The sequence below is a fragment of the Macaca nemestrina genome, chromosome 6 (assembly GCF_043159975.1).
Source record: "Macaca nemestrina isolate mMacNem1 chromosome 6, mMacNem.hap1, whole genome shotgun sequence".
NCBI lineage: Eukaryota > Metazoa > Chordata > Mammalia > Primates > Cercopithecidae > Macaca > Macaca nemestrina.
Window position 1 is genome coordinate 42,516,307 of NC_092130.1, and position 20,069 is coordinate 42,536,375.

The following is a 20,069-nucleotide window of genomic DNA, read 5'->3' on the forward strand; positions in this document are numbered from 1 at the left end:
CCATCTCTACCGAAAAATAAAAAATTAGCTGGGCGTGGTGGCGGGCACCTGTAGTCTCAGCTACTCCAGAGGCTGAGGCAGGAGAATGGCGTGAACCCAGGAGGCGGAGCTTGCAGTGAGCTGAGATGGCGTCACTGCACTCCAGCCTGGGTGACAGAGCAAGACTCCGTCTCAAAAAAAAAAAAAAAATTGAAGTGCAGAAATGCATTTTTCTAAGTGTCTTCTATTTCATTGTATTATTGGAAGCAAATTTTGCTTATAATTAGAATAGTTTGATTCTTTAGCTAGTGATTAAACTGAATTGCATTGGGTCATTACTATAAAGTTAGAAAATTGTTCTTGTTGCAGGTAAGATAATTTACTTTTACATCTCAATTCACTGGAGCCACAGTTAACTAAATGTATTAAATGACTCAGTGTAGCCTCCAACACTTAATAGATATTCACAGACCTGGCAGAGTCTAGTGCTGGATGTCCTACTAAAATATTGGGTTTCCTACAGTTATCTAAATTGATTATTTGTAAGTATAGCATCATTTAATCTATAAGTAGAGAAGTCCATCAAAAATTTTAGAAATGTTCCTTGGGGATGAGGGTATTAGTCCAATAACTTTTTTTTTTTTTTTTTAAACGGAACAACTTTTTATTTGAACTTATATTTAGTAACAGTATGTCTCATATTAAGACAACTTTTGGATCTTTTTTTCCAAATGATCTTTAGAACATTACAAATGTTATTTTCTCCCCTAGGAATGCCCAGAAAGAGGATCGTGTTCCAGTGCTTGAGGAGTACAGGGAGTACAAGAAAATTAAAGCCAAGCTTAGGCTTCTTGAAGTTCTTATAAGCAAGCAAGATTCTTCAAAATCCATATAAAATACGTTCTTTGAAAATTCATATCATAAAGTCAGTTGTATTCCTTGAAGCTATCATCATGGGTACTTGGCTGGTACTTAAATTCATTTTGTCAGGCACTCAGAGAATCTCATTTTGTACTTGGTTGTGGTGCCAGTAAACAAAACAAATGATGGGAGAGTAAGTAGGCCCTCTCAAGGGAGCGTAAGTGATGTTCCATATTAACCACAGACTGTCCTCTCCACTTTTAGCAAACATGGTTTCCTTCATTGTTTTGTACTACAAATACATCCTTTTAGCAAAAGGCTAGAATTTTATTCTTTCAACTTCAAGAACTTTGGAAATGCAAACTTTTTGTTATTACCAACTTTTTGTTTCTCATTACTGAAGAAAATTGGAGGAAAATCTTCACACTGAATTCTTCTGTTGCCTTTTTCTTACAGAATGACTGAAAATTTGAAAGAAAAACTTATAAAAGTGCACATATGCAACTGTGTTCTCTGTTTTCCTAGAAAACCAAAATCAAACTGAGATTTCAAGTCCTACTGTGGAATACCTTTCTGTTTAATTCCCAAAGTGACACCTTCTCACAGGTAGTATGTTAGTAAAATTTTGCAATTCAGTGGTCACACAGCTCCTGGATGAAGATAACAGTTGGTAGACCAAAAAGTGACCTTGCTTAGTATATTGAAAACACATACCACACATCACACACAGAACTGAATCATACCACATGCTGCCTATGGGACTTCAGTTACTGTTTCCTGAGTTACTGTTTATCCGCTGGCAATGGTGTGATTTGTCTGGATCAGATCCGCGCTGTTCCCCAACCCACCTCCAGATAATGTGAGAAAATAGCCATGTCAGTATGTAGGAACTCTGATGGTGCTCAGATTTGTGTGTTCAATCAGTGGGCCTAAATCAGTAATCCTTATGCCTAAGGTAAATCTGTTCTTAACAAGGGCTATACCACTGCATTTTGACATGTACCTTCAGGGGGTTATCTTTTTTTTCCCCGCCTGTTTTAATGAGCAAAATCCATACCAAAACAACAACAACAACGCCCTCTTAAGGAACCACCCTTTGGTCAATCATCACATGCTGTTTAAAGCAGCTGTTTACAGGATGTGTAGTGGTATGCCCCTTGTCATAAACTCTTAGCATATTTTTTCTTTGGCTTTGCATGGCTTTTCTTCAGGTACTCTCCCGGTCACCGAATGGTGACTTCATTTGTGCTAACAGTACAACAGCAGATTTGGATCAGGCTTAATCTAAGTGTTAACTTTTTTTTCCTGGTGCTTTTTCGGATTGATGACTGTCTCACTTTGACTATATCCATGTTTTGCATGCAATTAACTTTTTTTTCTGGTGCTTTTTTGGATTGATGACTGTCTCACTTTGACTATACCCATGTTTTGCATGCAATGACTCATGCATGGTTTTCTTAACTAGCTAATATAAACAATTTGTTCCATATAAAAATGGAATTTTGCAACATCCTTTAATAAGGTGAGGGAAGCATGAACCTCAGACTTCTGGCACTATTACATAGTAAGCACATGAAGTAGTTTGATAATAAATAGCAGTTCTAGTACTTCACATTTCACCCGTGTGTGCAATGCCTTTTTTGGGGGCGGGGGGGGGGGGGTGAGGGAAAACCTAGTAGTGAATGTGTAGTTGGGGAATAAAGAAAAGCACTAAATCCTGCCCTTTTTGTGTGGTTTCCTTTTGATACAACTAGGTTATTCATAATGTATACCTAGAAAAGTGAAATTGAAAATGCCAAAAGATGTATAATTTTTATTTGAATTCGTCATGCAGTGTACATTTCAGATAATTTCCTTCAGTCTCCAGATAGGAGTGTATCCAAACATCTAATTTTGTGTGCACTGTGTATTTTATATGAATGTTTTATTTTATATACCACATGCAAAAATGTCCATATGCACTATTTAAATGTTTTAAATAATATATTCCTTCTTTATAATGCTAAATCTATATGAGTACCATATTTTTATAAGTCAGTGGCCTGACTGGTTTCATTTTAGAATTAACAGCTGCTTCATGATGTTATTCAATGTTAATGTTTGGCTGTGAGTAGAATATGTAAAAGTGGCATGGCAGCACTTATGCTCTGTGACGGTATTGTGTGTCATAGTTGACCAGTAGCTGGTAGAATTAGGCAGTTGGTGATAGTTTTACTTTGGTACAAATAAAAACTGTATATCTATATACAAATAATATATAGATATATATATGTCCACCAGTATAATTGCATTGCTGTGTCTGGCACTTCATTGTACAGACTTTTGTAATAAAAGAACTCGAAAGTTCTAAGTCATTGTAAATGTATGTTTGTTTTCCATTGGGCTTAAAAAAAAAAGTCCCCAGGTGTTCCGTCACCCTTAGGCTTTGTTTAAATGATCCCACCTGGGGGCTGTGGTAGGGAACAACAGGGTCACTAAACTATTTGGCTGGTTACAACTCTGGGAAATGGTAAGGCAGGGAAGGGCCATGTTATTCATTCCCTTGTGCAAATCTAGGGAGAAGCCGCAGATAGAACAGTTAGCATTTCTTGTTACAATGAATTATCCCATTAAGAACATTTGATGTACGGTCTCTTAAGAGAAGAGCTTGTCCTGAGGAAGGTGAGTAGTAATCTAAAAATGTCTTTATATTCGAGTTTTAAAATTCAGGGACTATTGAGCACCAATGTGGAAGTTGAGTGCTAAGGTCAAATGATGTTGCTTGGGCTGAGAGAACGTTATTGTAGGGGGGCTTACATAGCCTAGAAAAATTAGAAGAATTTCTCTCCAGTTTCCAAAATGCCAGCCACACACAACTCTCCAACCCTCCAAATAAGGCTGTTACAGCAACCTCATTTACACTTTCCAAACATAACTTCTTATGACACTGATACGCCTACCCTGCTCTACATTTTATTTTGGGGAAACCTTAAATGCATTACACCTTAGAAATGGTCTAGGTAAATTTCCAGTTTGAAGATGTTAGTGAAATTTCTGTAGGTGGCTGAGGAGTTTGTTCTACACTTTGGCTTTTTCCAGAAGACTTCAAATTCTAAAGAATGGAGGGAGGTTACTTTGGTCTTATATAATGGTTTCCCAGAATCCTAAGCCTTTATTGATTCATCTGTGGCCAAAGGAATTCATAACATGTACATGATGCACTTGATAGCACCAATAGTTTTTCTACTCTGTAACTTGGAGAAAACTGTCTTTATCTACTTACTGAACTACTGGAGACCTGCCCCATGAACTAGAAGCATTTTCTTGTACTTTTCTTTCACTTTTCTAGAATTTGATAAGAAACCTCATAAATCCTTTGTACCAGTGTGTGTATACTGGAGGCTTGTCATAATATGCATGGATTGTACAGTGAGTCCCTGTCAGAGGCACTTAATTCTGACCCTGAGGATAGTTTGATAGATTGGTTAGTACTTTTTAAAGTGTGCCTGAAACGCGTACAAGTTTATGAAGTAATACATGAATAAGAAATGCTCAGTGATTGCATCACAGATTCTTACCTCCACTTGTCTCAATACTAGAGAGCTGAAACCTTTCTCATCACTTGATTTAGCTTCAAATTGATGTAGTGTAATTCCTTCTCCAGCTCCACAGCATATAAAAAGAGTCTAGAAAATTTACAAGGAAGTAGAAAATGAGCCAGTAATACACTTTTATGTATAGACAGCAAGTTACTAGTTTGAAATACTTTGGGAAGGTAGTATTCTAAGCTCCTAAAACGTGCTTCTTGTGACCAGTAATAGATCTAATATTCTAAAGCTGTGTGGAGAACAGTATCTGCTATGCAAATCAAATATAAATGGCAGTTTCTGTTATTTAGAGATATGGGGATGTAATCAAAAGCTTCTCACCTTTTAAGCAAATGGAGTCATATGCAACTTTAAAATTGGATAGAAAATAAAGGCATCCCGATAGAATGAGGTTTTAGGTTCAGGAAAATAATGTATTTAACTCATGTCCTTAATGCCCATGTCATGATATCCCATAATACTCTGGTTAGAACATAAGCTTACTCTCGAAATTCTTCTTGAGTGACAGGCTGGTAGTCATCTTGAATTTCTGTGGAATAATACTTTTTCTCAAGCCTCTCTTTCCATTTTTTCATCTGCTCTGCCTTTTGAATCTCCTGTCAGGGTAGAGGACAAGTAAAGGCTGCAATCTTTAGTTCTCTATTTCAAGTTTTTGGCACACAAGCATCACAGGGTTGAGGATCTTAAGCTGTTCTCCTCTCCAGGCCTCAGATGTTAAGCCCTGCTGGCTTTTTGTCTTGCCTGGGTGTGCATCAGCGAAGTCACTTCAGAGGACTTGATTGGTGTAATTGCTGTCTAGCATAGTTAGGGAAGCTTTGTAAACAAATTATAAATTACTCGCATGTCACTGCCTTTTCCCTTTAGCATCTCCATCTGAATTATTTTCTCTTTCTTTTGGTCAAAGGTAAGATGTTCTTTCCATACCTCTGTTCTTCAGTGTAGCAAATGTACTAGTAATTAGATTCAAAGTGTATCTGTGGGTATGTTTGGCCTTTCCAGCAGCTTTTCAGCCAGATGACTTCAAAACCCCCTCTTTGTAATTACTGCATTGGTTAGTCAATGTGTGTACTCCAATCTGTCTACATATCCAAAAACAAGCCGTTTGTACCACCAAAAATTGTGTTGCTGAACCTTTCTGTGCACTGTTCTCACTACCACCCGCTTTCCTTAGGGTGTCCAAATACCCTTTTCCCAGCTACAGATAAAAAGGGCCTGTGTGTTGTGGAAAATAACCATAGCGCTAGAAAAAGGTGAAGAAAGAGGAGACAGTGCACCCAGATGTGATTCAAAACCTTCTCAGTAAATTGGTATGATACTTCCCTGCACCAGCAATAATGCCAGGCAGCAAAGTGGATCCCTTTATAAGGGTTCTGATTACCTTCCTCAGAGAGGTTGGTGATGCCTAGTGCCGTACACTCTGTGGTTGCTTCATAAGTGTGTACTTTTCTGGTCAGAGAAACTGTCTTAGACAGTGCCTTTCTTTAAACCAACATACTCTTTTTTTTTTTTTTTTTTTGAGACAGTCTCACTCTGTCGCCCAGGCTGGAGTGCAGTGGCATGATCTCGGCTTACTGCAACCTCTCTGTCACCCAGGCTGGAGTGCAGTGGCTCAATCTTAGCATTCAAAGTGGAAGTTGAATGCTAACCACCCCTTTTGGGTTCAAAGGATTCTCCTTCCTCAGCCTCCCGAGTAGCTGGGATTACAGGTGTGTACCACCACATCTGGCTAATTTTTGTATTCTTTTTAGTAGAGACGGGTTTCGCCATGTTGGCCAGGCTGGTCTTGAACTCCCAGCCTCAAGTGATCTGCCCGCCTCGGCCTCCCAACGTGCTGGGATTACAGGTGTGAACCACCGCACCCAGCCTTAAATGAACATATTCGAAGCAGGAAAGGATGGCTTTCAATCCTAGTTTTGTTTTGGACGCATTACAGCACCCATGGTTTGGCTCATTTACTAATACTTTTAATGTGCTAAAAAGTGGTAGTCCCTGAAACCATTTCTAAATGACCAGGCCAATTATAAAGTGGATGTGTTAGTAATAAAGGTAGAATAGCATAGTAAACTTATTGTAAAAACCCATCTCAGCCATCACTCTTTTTGTGAAGCCTTCCTTGACATTCAGAGGGAAGTGGTACCTTTCCTCATAAGCTGAGCACCAACTCTTCGGTGACCCTTGCTCCAAGCTCCTATGTCCTGGTCACCCTTCCTCCTTCCCTTGTGGTAACTGCCTCCTGCAGTTGGTTGTCTGAATGATCTTCATGTTCATATTGGCCCTTAAACTTCTGTAATATCTCAGAAGCAAATTCTGTATACTAAACTCCCTCTTTTTGAACTACCTAATGTGATTTCTGTTTTTCTGACAACTCTTAACTGATGAATAATTGGTAGCGGGAGAGACCCAAAGAAACAGACCCTCATAGATAGCATACTTCCACCAAGGGCACAACAGTTGACTTAAACTGAATTTGAGACTGCCACTTGGCCATTTTGGATTCCTCATGCTTACAGAACCAGCAGGGAAAGAAGTGGTTAGTTATGTATTGAGGTGATTGATCCGAATTACCAAGGGAAAATTGGATTACTGCTACAAACTAGCACAGTGTGGACTGTGCCCAAGGGATTCTCTGGGGTGCCTCTTAATAATTCCATGTCCAAAAGTAAAAGGTAATGGGAAACCACAGCATTCCGTTAAAGGCAGGACCACTGAGAGTTCAGATTCTAAGGTTAATCCTAAAGCAGCTAGCTGAGCTCTTGGCTGTAGGCAAAGGGAATGATATGGAATGGGTAGGAGAAGGAAGTTATAAATACCAACTATAGCCTTGTAATCTGTTACAGAAACAGAATGTAGTCCCTATTCCTATTTCCTCCTTTGCTTGTTATGTATATATTTTCTTTCTCCTTTATCTAAGGAATACTGGTGGTGGCTAACTAGTTTACATATTAGGTTGCAAAATATTCTTAAGGAATTGTGATTCAACTAGAAGAGGTCATAAAACATGCACAGATGGATACAATTACTGTTGGGACTTTGCGTTTCCCTTTTTAGGGAGAAGGTAAAAGTACCTTCATTTGTATAAAAGATAGTTTGATCTGACTGGATAGAAGCTTGGAATCGTCATTTTATGGAAATGCAAATGTGTATGCCACAAGAGTGGAATGGACCAACTGTTCAGCTCAAAATTTACCCTCTTGTACACTGATGTTGGGTTTTAGGCTTTGTAAATTTCATTCCCTAAACTCTTAATAGCTGGATTCCTGTTAGAATAAATATAGAATAAATATTCTGCCAGTATTTGCAGGATATTGGGGAGAAAGGTGGTTTTTTTTGTTGTTTGTTTTGTTTTTTGTTCTGTTTCTATTGGCATTGCTTATGCAATGGTAGTTATCTCCAGCAGCAGTGGCTCCAGTTGTAGCATCTGGCTGCTTTTGGCATACTCAGAAGCAGCCTCATCACACCCACTCAAGAAGTACAGATTGAGTATCCCTAATCAAAAATCTGAAGTGTTCAAAATCCAAAACTTTAGCACCTCCATGACTCTCAAAGGAAATGCTCACTGGAGCATTTTGGATTTCAGATTTTTGAATTAGGAATACAGGCATATAATGCAGATATTCCAACATCCAAAAAAAATCTGAACTCTAAAACACTTCTGGGTCCCAAGCATTTTGGATAAAGAATACTCAACCTTTATCAGCAGCAGCAGTGAGGTACCTTCTCATCACAGGACTGAGCAACAGCTCCACAAGCCCCTTCTCTAAGATAGTAGGTTCTAGTAACACCACCTTTTGTGGTCTTAGCCCTAGGAATGGTAACCTTTTCCTGCAGTCATTATTTATGAGTTGTCTCAGTGTTGTCATTTCACTTTTTTCTGTCTTAATATCTGTGTAGTAACCAATTCACTGTAGTATATTTTCTCTATTTGAAATACATATTGTGGTTTCTTCCTGAGTGGGCTCTGACTGATAGATGTAGTACATTTTCTCATTTGGTCAGGTGTATTTTTGTGTCTTTTTTTTTTTTTTTTTTTTTTCTGAGACAGAGTTTCACTCTTGTTGCCCAGGCTGGAGTGCAATGGCATGATCTTGGCTCACTGCAATCTCTACCTCTCAGGTTCAAGCAATTCTCCTGCTTCAGCCTCCCAAGTAGCTGGGATTACAGGTGCTCACCACCAGGCCCAGCTAATTTTGTATTTTTAGTAGAGATGGGTTTCACCATGGTCACCAAATTCCTGACCTCAAGTGGTCCACCTGCCTCAAGTCTCCCAAAGTGCTGGGATTACAGGTGTGAACCACCATGCCCGGCTGTATTTTTGTGTCTTTAAGGAATATTTAAAGTTTTATCTTGGTTTTGAACATTTCGTTAATTGCTGGGCATTTTCTACTTTGTTGCTGTTACAAATAAAAATTAAAAATTTGTTAATTTTTAACAAACCAATTGATATTTGCATATATGATGTTTATGTAAGTTATTTTTCCTACCATTTTACCTAATTATCTTTTTTTTTTTTTTTTTTTTTTTCAGATCATTGTATACCTAGAAAATTGAAGAGAATCATAAGGCAGTTTTACTTTTTTCAATTAGAAATACTTCTAATGTAGTTCTCTTATCTAATTGTTTTGACTTTACCCCTCTGATACATCACTATCTTGTCCCTGACATGTTCAATGTTTTCCTATTAAGGTGAAGAGGATAAGATTAATGTTTTTATCATATTAAGGAAGTATCGTTGATTTTTATTTTTCCCCTCAAGATTGGGTGTTGAAACTTACAAAATACCCAGCATTTGTGAAAAATGATCATGCAGTTTTCCTTTTTTAATGCAATGAATTATGTTAATTAGTTGATTACCCAATTTTGAGCCATCTTTTCATGCCTAAAATAAATACTGTCTGAATCTTGATTATTGTTGCTGTTAGATTCTATCTGCTAATATTTAGGATTTTTGCTTCAAGGTTTATACATGAGATTTTCTGTTTTTGGCACAATATATAGTAGTTTCATAAACATAATTTGGGAGTTTCTCTTTTCTCTTTGCCAGGGCAAAGAGGAATGGCTTAAATAGCTTGAAACTGTTTGCTCCTTAAAATCTTGTAGAATTTCTTTGTGAAGACCATCTGATTTTGGAGACAGCTGTTTGATGACTTCATTTCTTCTACAGAATGGATTTGTTTAGGCTTTTTATCTTCTGGGCTCAGTTCTGATAAATTTTATTTGCATAGACATATTACCCATTTCATTCAGTTTTTCAAATGTTATTTTCATAGAATTACACAAAGTCTCTTAGTGAGATCTTTTAATTCCTTCCGTTTCTTATTTCCCCCATTGTAATTTCTTACTTTGCGTGTTTATGCTTTCTCTCCTTTATTCCACTAGTTACCTAGTGATTTCTTTTCACTGATGTTTGCAAGGAACTAGCCTTTTGATTTATTTATACTACTTTTGTTTATAACTCATTAATTCTACTTTAATAATTTTTTTCTTGGTATTTATCTTTTCTTGAAAATTAATGCTAACATTCACTTCTTTACATTCTTTTATTTTTATTGATAAATTTAAGACAATTTTCCTCTGGGTATTTTTTTACTTTATCTCATAGATTCTGCTACATGGGGTTTTTATTATTTTGTTTTCTTGGAATTCTATGATTTCATTGTTTTTTTTTTTTTTTTTTTTAGACCGAGTCTCTGTCGCCCAGGCTGGAGTGCACTGGCATGATCTAGGCTCACTGCAACCTCCGCCTCCCGGTGTTCAAGTGATTATCCTGCCTCAGCCTCCTGAGTAGCTGGGATTATAAGCATGCGCCGCCACACCTGGCTAATTTTGGTATTTTTAGTAGAGACGGGGGTTTCACCATGTTGGTCAGGCTGGTCTCGAACTCCTGACCTCGTGATCCGCCCACCTTGGCCTCCCAAAGTGCTGGGATTACAGGCGTGAACCCCCATGCCCGGCCTGTATTTCTTCTTTGACTCGAGTCATTTAATAGAGAGTTTTGATATTTTTTAGTCAAAGAATTTTTTCATTTTCTGATTTTGTTACATATTTTTATTATGTTGTTTTTAGAGAATTTTTTTCTGCATTAACTTTTGGAATGTGTTGAGGCTTTCTTTGTGGCCCAGTAGATGAGCAATTTTTATGAATGAGAGTACAGAACTTAATATACAACTGTAAGATCATATTTATTAATATGTTTTGGGTTTTTTAATGCATTTATTTTTCTTGATCTGTTCTTTGTTTTTTTGTGTGTTCCTATTTCTCCTTTTTAAAATCCAGTAATCTTTATGAAAGTGGATACTCTGTTGTTTGGTGCATAGATATTCGTAACTGATAAAATTAATCTTAGCTTCATACAGTCATGTAGACTTTGGAGCTTTTTGTCTAGAATCCTTTGATTTATATTCAGTTGTGTCCCCTGTTATCTTTTGTTTGCCTTTTAGGTCTTTGATCATGCTTTTATATTTAACATTTTGGAATCTCTTTAAGTATATATTTTAGGATATGGCATAGAACTGGGTTTGTTTTGTAATTCAAACCCCATCTGTCCTGTAGTAGAATCCTTAGAAAGGTGATAGTATTCCCTGAGTTCTTGCATGTTTGAGCCTTTATATTTGAAGCATACCTTTGCTGGATGAAAATATTTTTCTTTTTAAGTAAATTAAGTTTATTTGCATGTATTTATGTTAGATATATCTGGTTGTAGTTATACTGTCTTGTATTTATATTTTAAGTCTTTTACTATGTGATCTGTTTTTGTTTTGTTTTGTTTTGGTAATTTTGCCCTATAGAAATATGTGTATTTTTGTTCTATTGGTTTGTCTTCATATATCTTTTATTTTTTTTTTGAGATGGAGTTTTGCTCTTGTCACCCAAGCTGGAGTGCAATGGCCCAATCTCAGCTCACTGCAACCTCCGCCTCCCAGGTTCAAGCAATTCTCCTGCCTCAGCCTCCCAAGTAGCTGGTATTACAGGTATGCGCCACCACACCCAGCTAATTTTTAATTTTTAGTAGAGGTAGGGTTTCTCCATGTTGGTCAGGCTGGTCTTGAACTCCCGACCTCAGGTGATCCACCTTAGCCTCCCAAAGTGCTGGAATTACAGGCGTAAGCCACCGTACCCGGCTATCTTTGTGTATCTTTTTATATGTCCTTAGTCCTCCCTTTCTTGCTTTGTTTCCCTCCTGTGATCAACAAGCAAATTAACTTGTAAATTTTTCTTCATCTTCTTCTCCTCTGCTACCCAATTATATTCAATAATGTTATTTTTCATTGTATATGAGAGATGATGTCTTTTGTAAGACATACCATTATTTCATGTACCACTTAGGTAAAAAATGTCAACTAAACTATGACCATTAACTATAAAACACATTCTGATTTCACAGATGTTAAAATGTGAAAAAACAAGTGTTTTAAAATCAATAAAATAGGGCTGGGCACAGTTGCTCATGCCTGTAATCCCAGCACTTTCAGAGGCCAAGGCGGGAGGATCGCTCAAGGCCAGAAGTTCAAGGCCAGCCTGGGCAACACAGTGAGATGCCATCACTATATAATTTAAAGAAAGAAAGAAAGAAAGAAGCCTGGGCCCAGTGGCTCACAGCTGTAATCCCAAGACTTTGGAAGGCCAAGGCGGATGGATCACTTGAGCCTGGAAGCTCGAGACCAGCCTGGGTAGCATGGTGAAACCTCATCTGTACAAAAACCACAAAAAGTAGCTGGGTATGATGGCACATGCCTGTAGTCCCAGCTACTTGGGAAGCTGAGGTGGGAGGATCACCTCAGCTCAGGGAGGTCGAGGCTGCAGTGAGCTGTGATCATGCCACTGCACTCCAGGCTGGGCAACAGAGCTAACCTTGTCTCAAAACAAATTTTTTTTAAATCAATAAAAGTCTTATTATTTACCATTGTACACTTATGCTAATGTTTCTTTTTCTTTATGCTAGTGTTTCTTACTGGTTTATTCTAAATGACATTCTTTAACTTAAAAAAAAAAAAGTTTACTTTTGTACTTTTTGTAGAGACAGGGTTTCACCATGTTGCCCGGGCTGGTCTCAAGTGATCCTCCCAAAGTGCTGGGATTACAGGTGTTAGCAACCTTGCCCAGTCTCTCCAATCATCTCTTGGTTGGCTGATGCTCATCCTCTAGTAGAATCCTTAGAAAGACGATAGTATTTCCTGACTTCAGGCATGTTTGAGCCTTTATATTTGAAGCACAGCTTTGCTGAATTTAAAATTCCTTGATTTACATTTTCTTTCCTTGAATATATTATAGGTGTTCTTTTGTTGATTTATGGTGTTGAATGTTGTTATGCTAACCTGATTTTCTTTAAGTAAACCCAAATTTTACTTGGATAAGCCTCTTATTGACCATTCTAGGTAAAGTTTCCCCATACACAGTGTGTCTTTCAATTCACGTCACCTTCTATTTCAGGAATGGTCTACCTCCGCCTTGCAAAGTGCTGGGATTACAGGCATGAGCCACCACACCTGGCCTGATTTTTTTAAAAGAATATCAAAATTAAGCCGGGCGTGGTGGCTCACGCCTGTAATCCCAGCACTTTGGGAGGCTGAGGCGGGTGGATCACAAGGTCAGGAGATCGAGACCTTCCTGGCTAACACGGTGAAACCTCGTCTCTACTAAAAATACAAAAAATTAGCCGGGTGTGGTGGCGGGCACCTGTGGTCCCAGCTACTCGGGAGGCTGAGGCAGGAGAATGGCGTGGGCCCGGGAGGCAGAGCTTGCAGTGAGCCAAGATCGCGCCACTGCACTCCAGCCTGGGCGACAGAGCGAGACTCCGTCTCAAAAAAAAAAAAAAAAAAAAAAAAAAAAAAAAAAAAAAATCAAAATTAGGCTGGGCAGGAAGTAAGGAGTTCGAGACCAGCCTGGCCAACATGGTGAAACCCGGTCTCTACTAAAAATACAAAAAGTATCTGGGTGTGGTCTCAAAAAAAAAAAAAAAAACAAAAATCACACAAATATCAAATTTAGATAAAAGTTATAAGAACAATACAAATATTTTTTCCTTCTGAAGTATTTGAAAGCCACCAACATGAAGGCTCCATCATCCCTGAATACTTCAGTCTGCATTTCCTCCATATAAGGACATTCTCTTTTATAATTATAATATAACCATCAGAATCAAAAAATTAATATTCGTAGATATGTCTATGAATCCATAGATATGTCTGTGTTTCCCTTTCAAGTTTATCAGTTATCCCAATGATGCCTTTATAGGAAAAGTATCCAGTCCAGGATTATGCATTTTATTTACTTGACATATCATTTTAATCTCATTTAATCTGGAATAGTTCCTCAGCTTTACCTTGGCTTCATGATTGACACTTTGAAGAACGGGCCAGTTATTTTGTAGAATGTCCCTCAATTTAAATTTTGTCATGATTTAGATTAAGATTATATGTCTTCGACAAGGATGTCACAGAAAGGATGCTAATTCTCATGGCCTCCTATCAAGCAGCATATAATTTCCATTTGTTTCAGTGTTGATAGTGGTCACTGACTTGATTAAGGTGCTGTCAGACTTCTCCACCCTAACATTACTGCTTTTCTTTTTGTAATGAGTATTTGGTGGAGAGGCCTGTAAATGTCTCATTCATGGAATCCTTTTATTCAATGGGCTATGAACCATTATTCATCATAGTGCTTAAATATTGTCAAATTTGGCCAGCTTGAGCCCCTTAAACTGATTCTTTTAACAGATTCTCCATCATTCTTTGAGCAGTTTTACTTTATGCCTCAATAAGCTATTCCAGACTCATCTTGTATAGTTGTCCTTCGGTATACATGGGGGATTGGTTCCAGGACCCCCTAGTACACCAAAATCTGCATATACTCAAGTCTCACAGTTGGCCCTGCAGAACCCACATACGGGGAAAAGTCACCCTCCCTAGCCTGCAAATACTGAATTTTTGATCCAGGTAAAAAGATTACACATTTAAGTGGACGTGTGCAGTTCAAACCTGTGTTGTTCAAGAGTCAGCTGTACTTTCCAGCCCTGGAATTAGCAAGACCTCCAAGGAGCCCCAGTTCCTTTTAGAGGAGAATGCTATTTGGAAACCAAGATCTGGGTACTAGTTGTGCTCATTGCTAGTAGGGTGTCGCTTCTAGCCCTCATAGTGGATTGGACAGAGCTAGAAAATACGTGTGTGTACACAGTAGATCTAGATTCCAATCCAGTACCTTCAGCCTTTCCATTTTTGTAATCCCTTTATCCGAAAATGAGAAACTTCAACATTTATTTGCTTGCTTATTACAGTCTCCTGACCCTGCTGTCTTCTTTCTGAGCATTTGGGGGGAGAGGTGGTGACCAGAAATAGAGCAATGGTTCACTATTTTTTTTTAAGTGGTAGTGGTAATAGTATATTTAAGGAACATAGGTGTTCCTTAAATTCTGCTATTGTCAGATATATGTTACATATTATAATTTTTGAAATACAAAAGTGTTAAAGTAATTCATCACATTAGTGATTACAAGAGAAAAGTTACCCAGATCATCTCCACAAAGTGTACTCACTATGAATACCCGGTGTGATATTCACACAGTGAGTGTACACCTGTAGGGTTAGGTATCTGGCTGAGAGTACAGGTAGGAGAGAGGAAGCATCTGAAATCCAAATGGTTTGTCCTAAACGTGAAAGGATCTAGATCTGGGAGATTTATTTGGAGATGACAGTAACTGTTCTGAAAAACAGCAAATCATTTCAATTCTTAACCAGAGCATTTTGGTGAGCATATTTCTAATACAGCTACCACTTGTGTTTATGAAAAAAATTAAAGTCTTACGTTTTCGTCAAAGCCTTCTCTTCTGGCTTGTTCAGCCAAATCTCCGCTGCCTTTGCTACTGAAAACATAAAATAAAAATCAGAGGCAAATGACAATAAAAAAGGAAATGCCACCATAACGTACAATCAGATCTGTAGTAAGGATCTGAATAATATTTATTTCAGATAATGCTAATTATTTGGAAAATGTGATCATTAACAAGTTCTTCAGAGTATCATATGCCATTAACTGAAAAAAATGTTTATGTTCCACTGCCAGAGTTCTGGGTTTGGGAATTATTTTGACACCAAAGTCATTTAATAAATGTAAATGTAAATATAGTGTAAGTGTAAGTATTATTCATAAGTATTGTGTGTAAATGTTTTTATAGCCAAGTAAATGCATTTAATTTAGACTAAAATCGTTTCCTACCTTTTTAGAGGGACTTTATTGTCCCCTCCAGCTTTCTCTTACAGCTTTTTCTCAGTAGAATGGCCGGCATTATATTAATTTTAAATTAGCTAAAATTTCTGGTGTCCTCAGAAATTAGGAGGCACTCCTGGGTGTACTGACTGTATATTTAGAATCGCCACATAGGTTGTTGGTGGTTTTGCAATTAAAACCTTACTCATGGCCAGGCATGGTGGCTCACGCCTGTAATCCCAACACTTTGGGAGGCCCCAGTGGGTGGATCACCTGAGGTCAGGAGTTTGAGACCAGTCTGACCAACATGGGGAAACCCTGTCTCTATTAAAAACAAAACAAAACAAAAAAACAACCTTATAAGGTTCTCCTGTAATGTCGAACTTTAAAATGGTAAGTTAAACATTTGAGAAAAGTCATCTTACGTTTTCTTGTCTTCATCTTTTCGAGCTTTCTTCAGTCTGAATTTCTCGAGAACATTTTTGTAACTCTGGGCATAATTTAAAATAGTTTGAAAATTCATCAAAATATATCCTTTATTATTAATGTTTTATCAAAGTAAAATAAATATGTAATGCTTGTCCCTCTGGATTGCTACCCTAAAGAATTGTGGAGGTAAATACTATGATTATCCTTCTTTCACGTGAACTCATTGCTACATATGGTTTACACCTGCTGGTGAAAACACAAAAGGGGTTCTTCAGTTGGGGGCATTACTCTGGAACTTGGAAAAAGCAAAAATCTTTAAAAAGCATTAACATGTATTGCGTTAAGGATGTTAACACTTCTAATGAATATAACCAACATCATATTCAAGTGATAAAAGATGGGGGAAAAAAGCAAACTAATTGGGGGATAGCTTAACAGTTTTTTTGGTTTGTTTTACAGATTAGTTCTTGGGCAAAGTTTGTAAACCCCACTAACCCCACAGCTACTAGGACCTCTTCTCTGTGAAATGCTATGCTTTAGAAACATGGGATATGCAGAGATGGCCAGACTGGCAGGGGAGATGTGACTGATACACATATAACTCTGCTACGCTCAAACTGAGGTAGATATTGAGAGGAGGACAGGACAGATTCCACTTTTTGAAGAAGAATAGAGTGATAGCAAGAGAGAAGAGCTGTAGGAATATTTCAGGGGTCAGAGAATGATTTGAGCAGAGGCTCAGAGGAGAGAGTGAGAACAAGCATGGTATAAAGCACAGTGCTCAAAACAGATGAGCCGGGACATACAGTGTTGTAAATAGAGGCAGAAAGGTAGAAACTATAGTAAAATTATAGTTAATGAAGATAGGTTGGGACTGTGAGACTTGAGGATTTGGAATGTTTGGGTAAGGAATTCGGACTTGACAGGCCTAGGGAAACTGATAACCACATCTGGACTGGCACAGGGAAGAGGCTACAATAGTCAGGAAATGTTACCATGGTGAAGGCAAGTACAAAAAGTACTGAAAGCCTCCTCTAGTGGCAGTTAGAATTTAAAGTATTCCACAAATGTAAGCAAGAACTACAGAGATAAACTATACATATGCCATGACGATAGACTATATAAGGGACAAGGAAACAAACTATTTTCAAGTTTCTTGAGCCAGGAGTGACTTGAGAGGATAGTGTTGCCATGAACAGAAACAGGAAAGTGAGGAAGACAAGACACATGGAGTTCTGAGTTTAGATTGATAGAAATTTAACAGCTTCCAGAGCAAAAACTTTCCGGAAGGAAGAGAGGGTTTTATTATAATAATCAACAGTGCTTTGCATTTAGGAAATCACTCAATAACTATTTGATATATTGCACTCTGAAATAATTTTGGCTACATTTTTGAAGCCAGAGCATATCTCATTTCTGTAGTAATGAAATAATTTGAGTATCAGTAACACTGGATCAAAACACAAAACCAACTCTGGGGGTGGGAGTGGGGAGAACACGACCACTTGGGATTAAGTGGTATTCAAACTGCAGGAGGATAAACTGTATGAGATTTGTCTTAGAATTCTAATTAGGAAAGAAATTTGACTTACCTGTTTAATCATTTTACCAAGTTCAAAATCCGGCCTTCTGCCTATTGAATAATCAGCTTTCACTTCAGAGTAGGTATCATTAATAATTGCCAAGAACATATTCTAGGAATAAGTATTCAAAAAATTATTTCAATAAAAATTTAGTTTAAATGTTAGTGATTTTAACAAGTTTCAGGTTTGTAAAATTGCATTTAAATTTTAAAAGTAGGCCAGGCATGGTGGCTCACGCCTGTAATCCCAGCACTTTGGGAGGCCAAGGTGGGTGAATCACTTGAGGACAGGAGTTCAAGACCAGCCTGGCCAACATGGCAAAACCCCGTCTCTACTAAAAATACAAAAATTAGCCAGACATGGTGGCGTGCACCTGTAGTCCCAGCTACTCAGGAGGTTGAGGCAGGAGAATCTCTTGAACCCAGGAGGTGGAGGTTGCAGTGAGCCGAGTAAGATCACACCCACTGCACTCCAGCCCGGGCAACAGAGCAAGACTCTGTCTCAAAAAATAATAATAATAAATAATAAAAAAGAAACAAGCAAAACATCAAGCTTTAAAAGTAACCCGTATGCTCAAAAATGGGGAAATGTCTATGCAGACAATAAGTAGAATAGAAAATGTGTGGTGTGTGGGTATGGGTAAATATGTTTATTGAAAATGAGAAAAGCAGAATGTAAAAGAATGCATATGAACTGGTTATATATATGCAATATTACATAATGGAAGAAAATTTAGCATGATGTAATTATGTGTTCATAAGGGTGTTTTTTGTTTGTTTGTTTTTGAGACAGGGTCCCACCCTGTTGCCCAGGCTGGGGTGCAGTTGTGTGATCTCAGCTCACTGCAGTCTCCCACTCCCAGGTTCAAGCGATTCTCATGCCTCAGCCACCCAAGTAGCTGGGATTATAGGTGTGCATCACCAAGCCTGGCTAATTTTTGTATTTTTAGTAGAGACAGCATTTCATCATGTTGCCCAGGCTGGTCTCGAACTCCTGAGCTCAAGCGATCTGCTTGCCTCTGCCTCCCAAAGTGCTAGGATTATAGGTGTGAGCCACTGTGTCCAGCCAAGGGTGTTTGCTGTTACTGTTGTTTTTAAATCTATGAAGCTGTTTAAATTCACAGTCTTACTACAGCTCCTGCAACTACTAATGTCCAGATAACACAAATGTAGAAAGGATATTCTTACCCCAACAGCCCACCTTTCACTGTGGCCCAGCTCTGTCACCCTAAGAGTCTTGTCTGTCACCAGGGGATAACTTCTGTGCCTGACAAAAAGTGTTTCCATGGAGGACAGTACAATGCCTTGACTAGAAAGGCAAGGTTCCTTGGTTAGGAAGCCCAAATAGACTTGTTCTGAGTGCATGTGAGAGATCTATCCTGATAACTCCTGAAAACCACAGCATGTTAAGTGTTTGGCTGTAAGGGCCAAAAGCCATTGCAATATGGGCAGAATATTAATGGCCACATTCATGGCTCATGGCATGCATTGTCCCAGACTGAAGAGACCTGGGACATTCAGATTATTTATGTGAAGGATTTAGCACATTCCCATCTAAAACACCCAGAAATTAACTACTGTGATTACATTCTTCGTTGGACAACTTGAAAACAGTCACTGGACTAGTGAACCTGGATTACTAGGGATCCACACAATTCTTAATAAATGTAAAGTACCCTGACAGCTGAGCAGAAATAATAGTTTATTCTAAATGAGTAATTTTATTTTTTATTTTAAAAAGTAAGAAATGTAAGGAATATATATTATCATTCTTACCAGCAGGACAAAGAACACAAAAAAGATGAAAGTGATGAAGTAAATGGGTCCCAAGATAGGATTGGCTTGCTGAATACCAGCAAAATTAAAATCTCCAAGAACAATTCGAAATTGTGCAAATCTTTAAGAGAGAAAAATATTAGAAAACATATACCTTCATGTACATACATGACAACTGATGGGAGTTACTAATGTCTCTAAGAGGATATCTAGCAGCATATGGCATATGCTTTCTGACTTTAATTATGTTACTACAGAGTTACGTAAAATTGGATGTAGAAAATTCCCCTAAAGAAAGACTTAGAGTACCTCAATAGCCGAATAGGTAATGTAGGACATGACTGCTTTAATGAATGTGAACTCAGTGTTCATCTATAACTTTTTTTTTTTTTTTTTTGAGACAGTCAAACTCTTACCACCCAGGCTGGAGTGCAGTGGTGCTATCTCGGCTCACTGCAACTTCTGTCTCCCAGGTTCAGGCGATTCTCCTGCCTCAGCCTCCCAAGTAGCTGGGATTACAGGCGTGCATCACCATGCCCGGCTACTTTTTTTGTATTTTTAGTAGAGACAGTCTCACCATGTTGGCCAGGCTGATCTCAAACTCCTGGCCTTAAGTGATCCACCCACCTCAGCCTCCCAAAGTGCTGGGATTACAG

General features: G+C 38.2%; 2 protein-coding genes across 19 annotated transcripts in view; one reads left to right on the forward strand and one right to left on the reverse strand.

Moving 5' to 3' along the window:
• Positions 1-2,452, forward strand: part of LOC105467092 (family with sequence similarity 13 member B) — a 96,457-nt gene extending 94,005 nt beyond the window's left edge. For all 14 annotated transcript variants that reach the window (XM_071098371.1, XM_071098372.1, XM_071098370.1 and 11 more), the window contains one exon: positions 751-2,452. In XM_071098371.1, coding sequence (XP_070954472.1) covers positions 751-874 — 124 coding nt within the window. In that variant the 3' untranslated portion in view covers positions 875-2,452. The remainder of the gene's footprint in view (positions 1-750) is intronic.
• LOC105467091 (polycystin 2 like 2, transient receptor potential cation channel) overlaps positions 1-20,069 on the reverse strand; it is a 65,703-nt gene that overhangs the window by 18,007 nt on the left and 27,627 nt on the right. For 3 of the 5 annotated variants that reach the window (XM_071098379.1, XM_071098382.1, XM_071098383.1), the window contains exons 9-15: positions 19,414-19,534; positions 17,648-17,749; positions 16,052-16,116; positions 15,225-15,282; positions 4,911-5,023; positions 4,398-4,505; positions 1,165-1,301 (exon numbers count right to left, since the gene is read on the reverse strand). In XM_071098379.1, coding sequence (XP_070954480.1) covers positions 4,415-4,505; positions 4,911-5,023; positions 15,225-15,282; positions 16,052-16,116; positions 17,648-17,749; positions 19,414-19,534 — 550 coding nt within the window. In that variant the 3' untranslated portion in view covers positions 1,165-1,301; positions 4,398-4,414. Of the gene's footprint in view, positions 1-1,164; positions 1,302-4,397; positions 4,506-4,910; positions 5,024-15,224; positions 15,283-16,051; positions 16,117-17,647; positions 17,750-19,413; positions 19,535-20,069 lie in introns of those variants that run through there. The other 2 variants (XM_024788168.2, XM_071098381.1) reach the window with 2 other exon arrangements.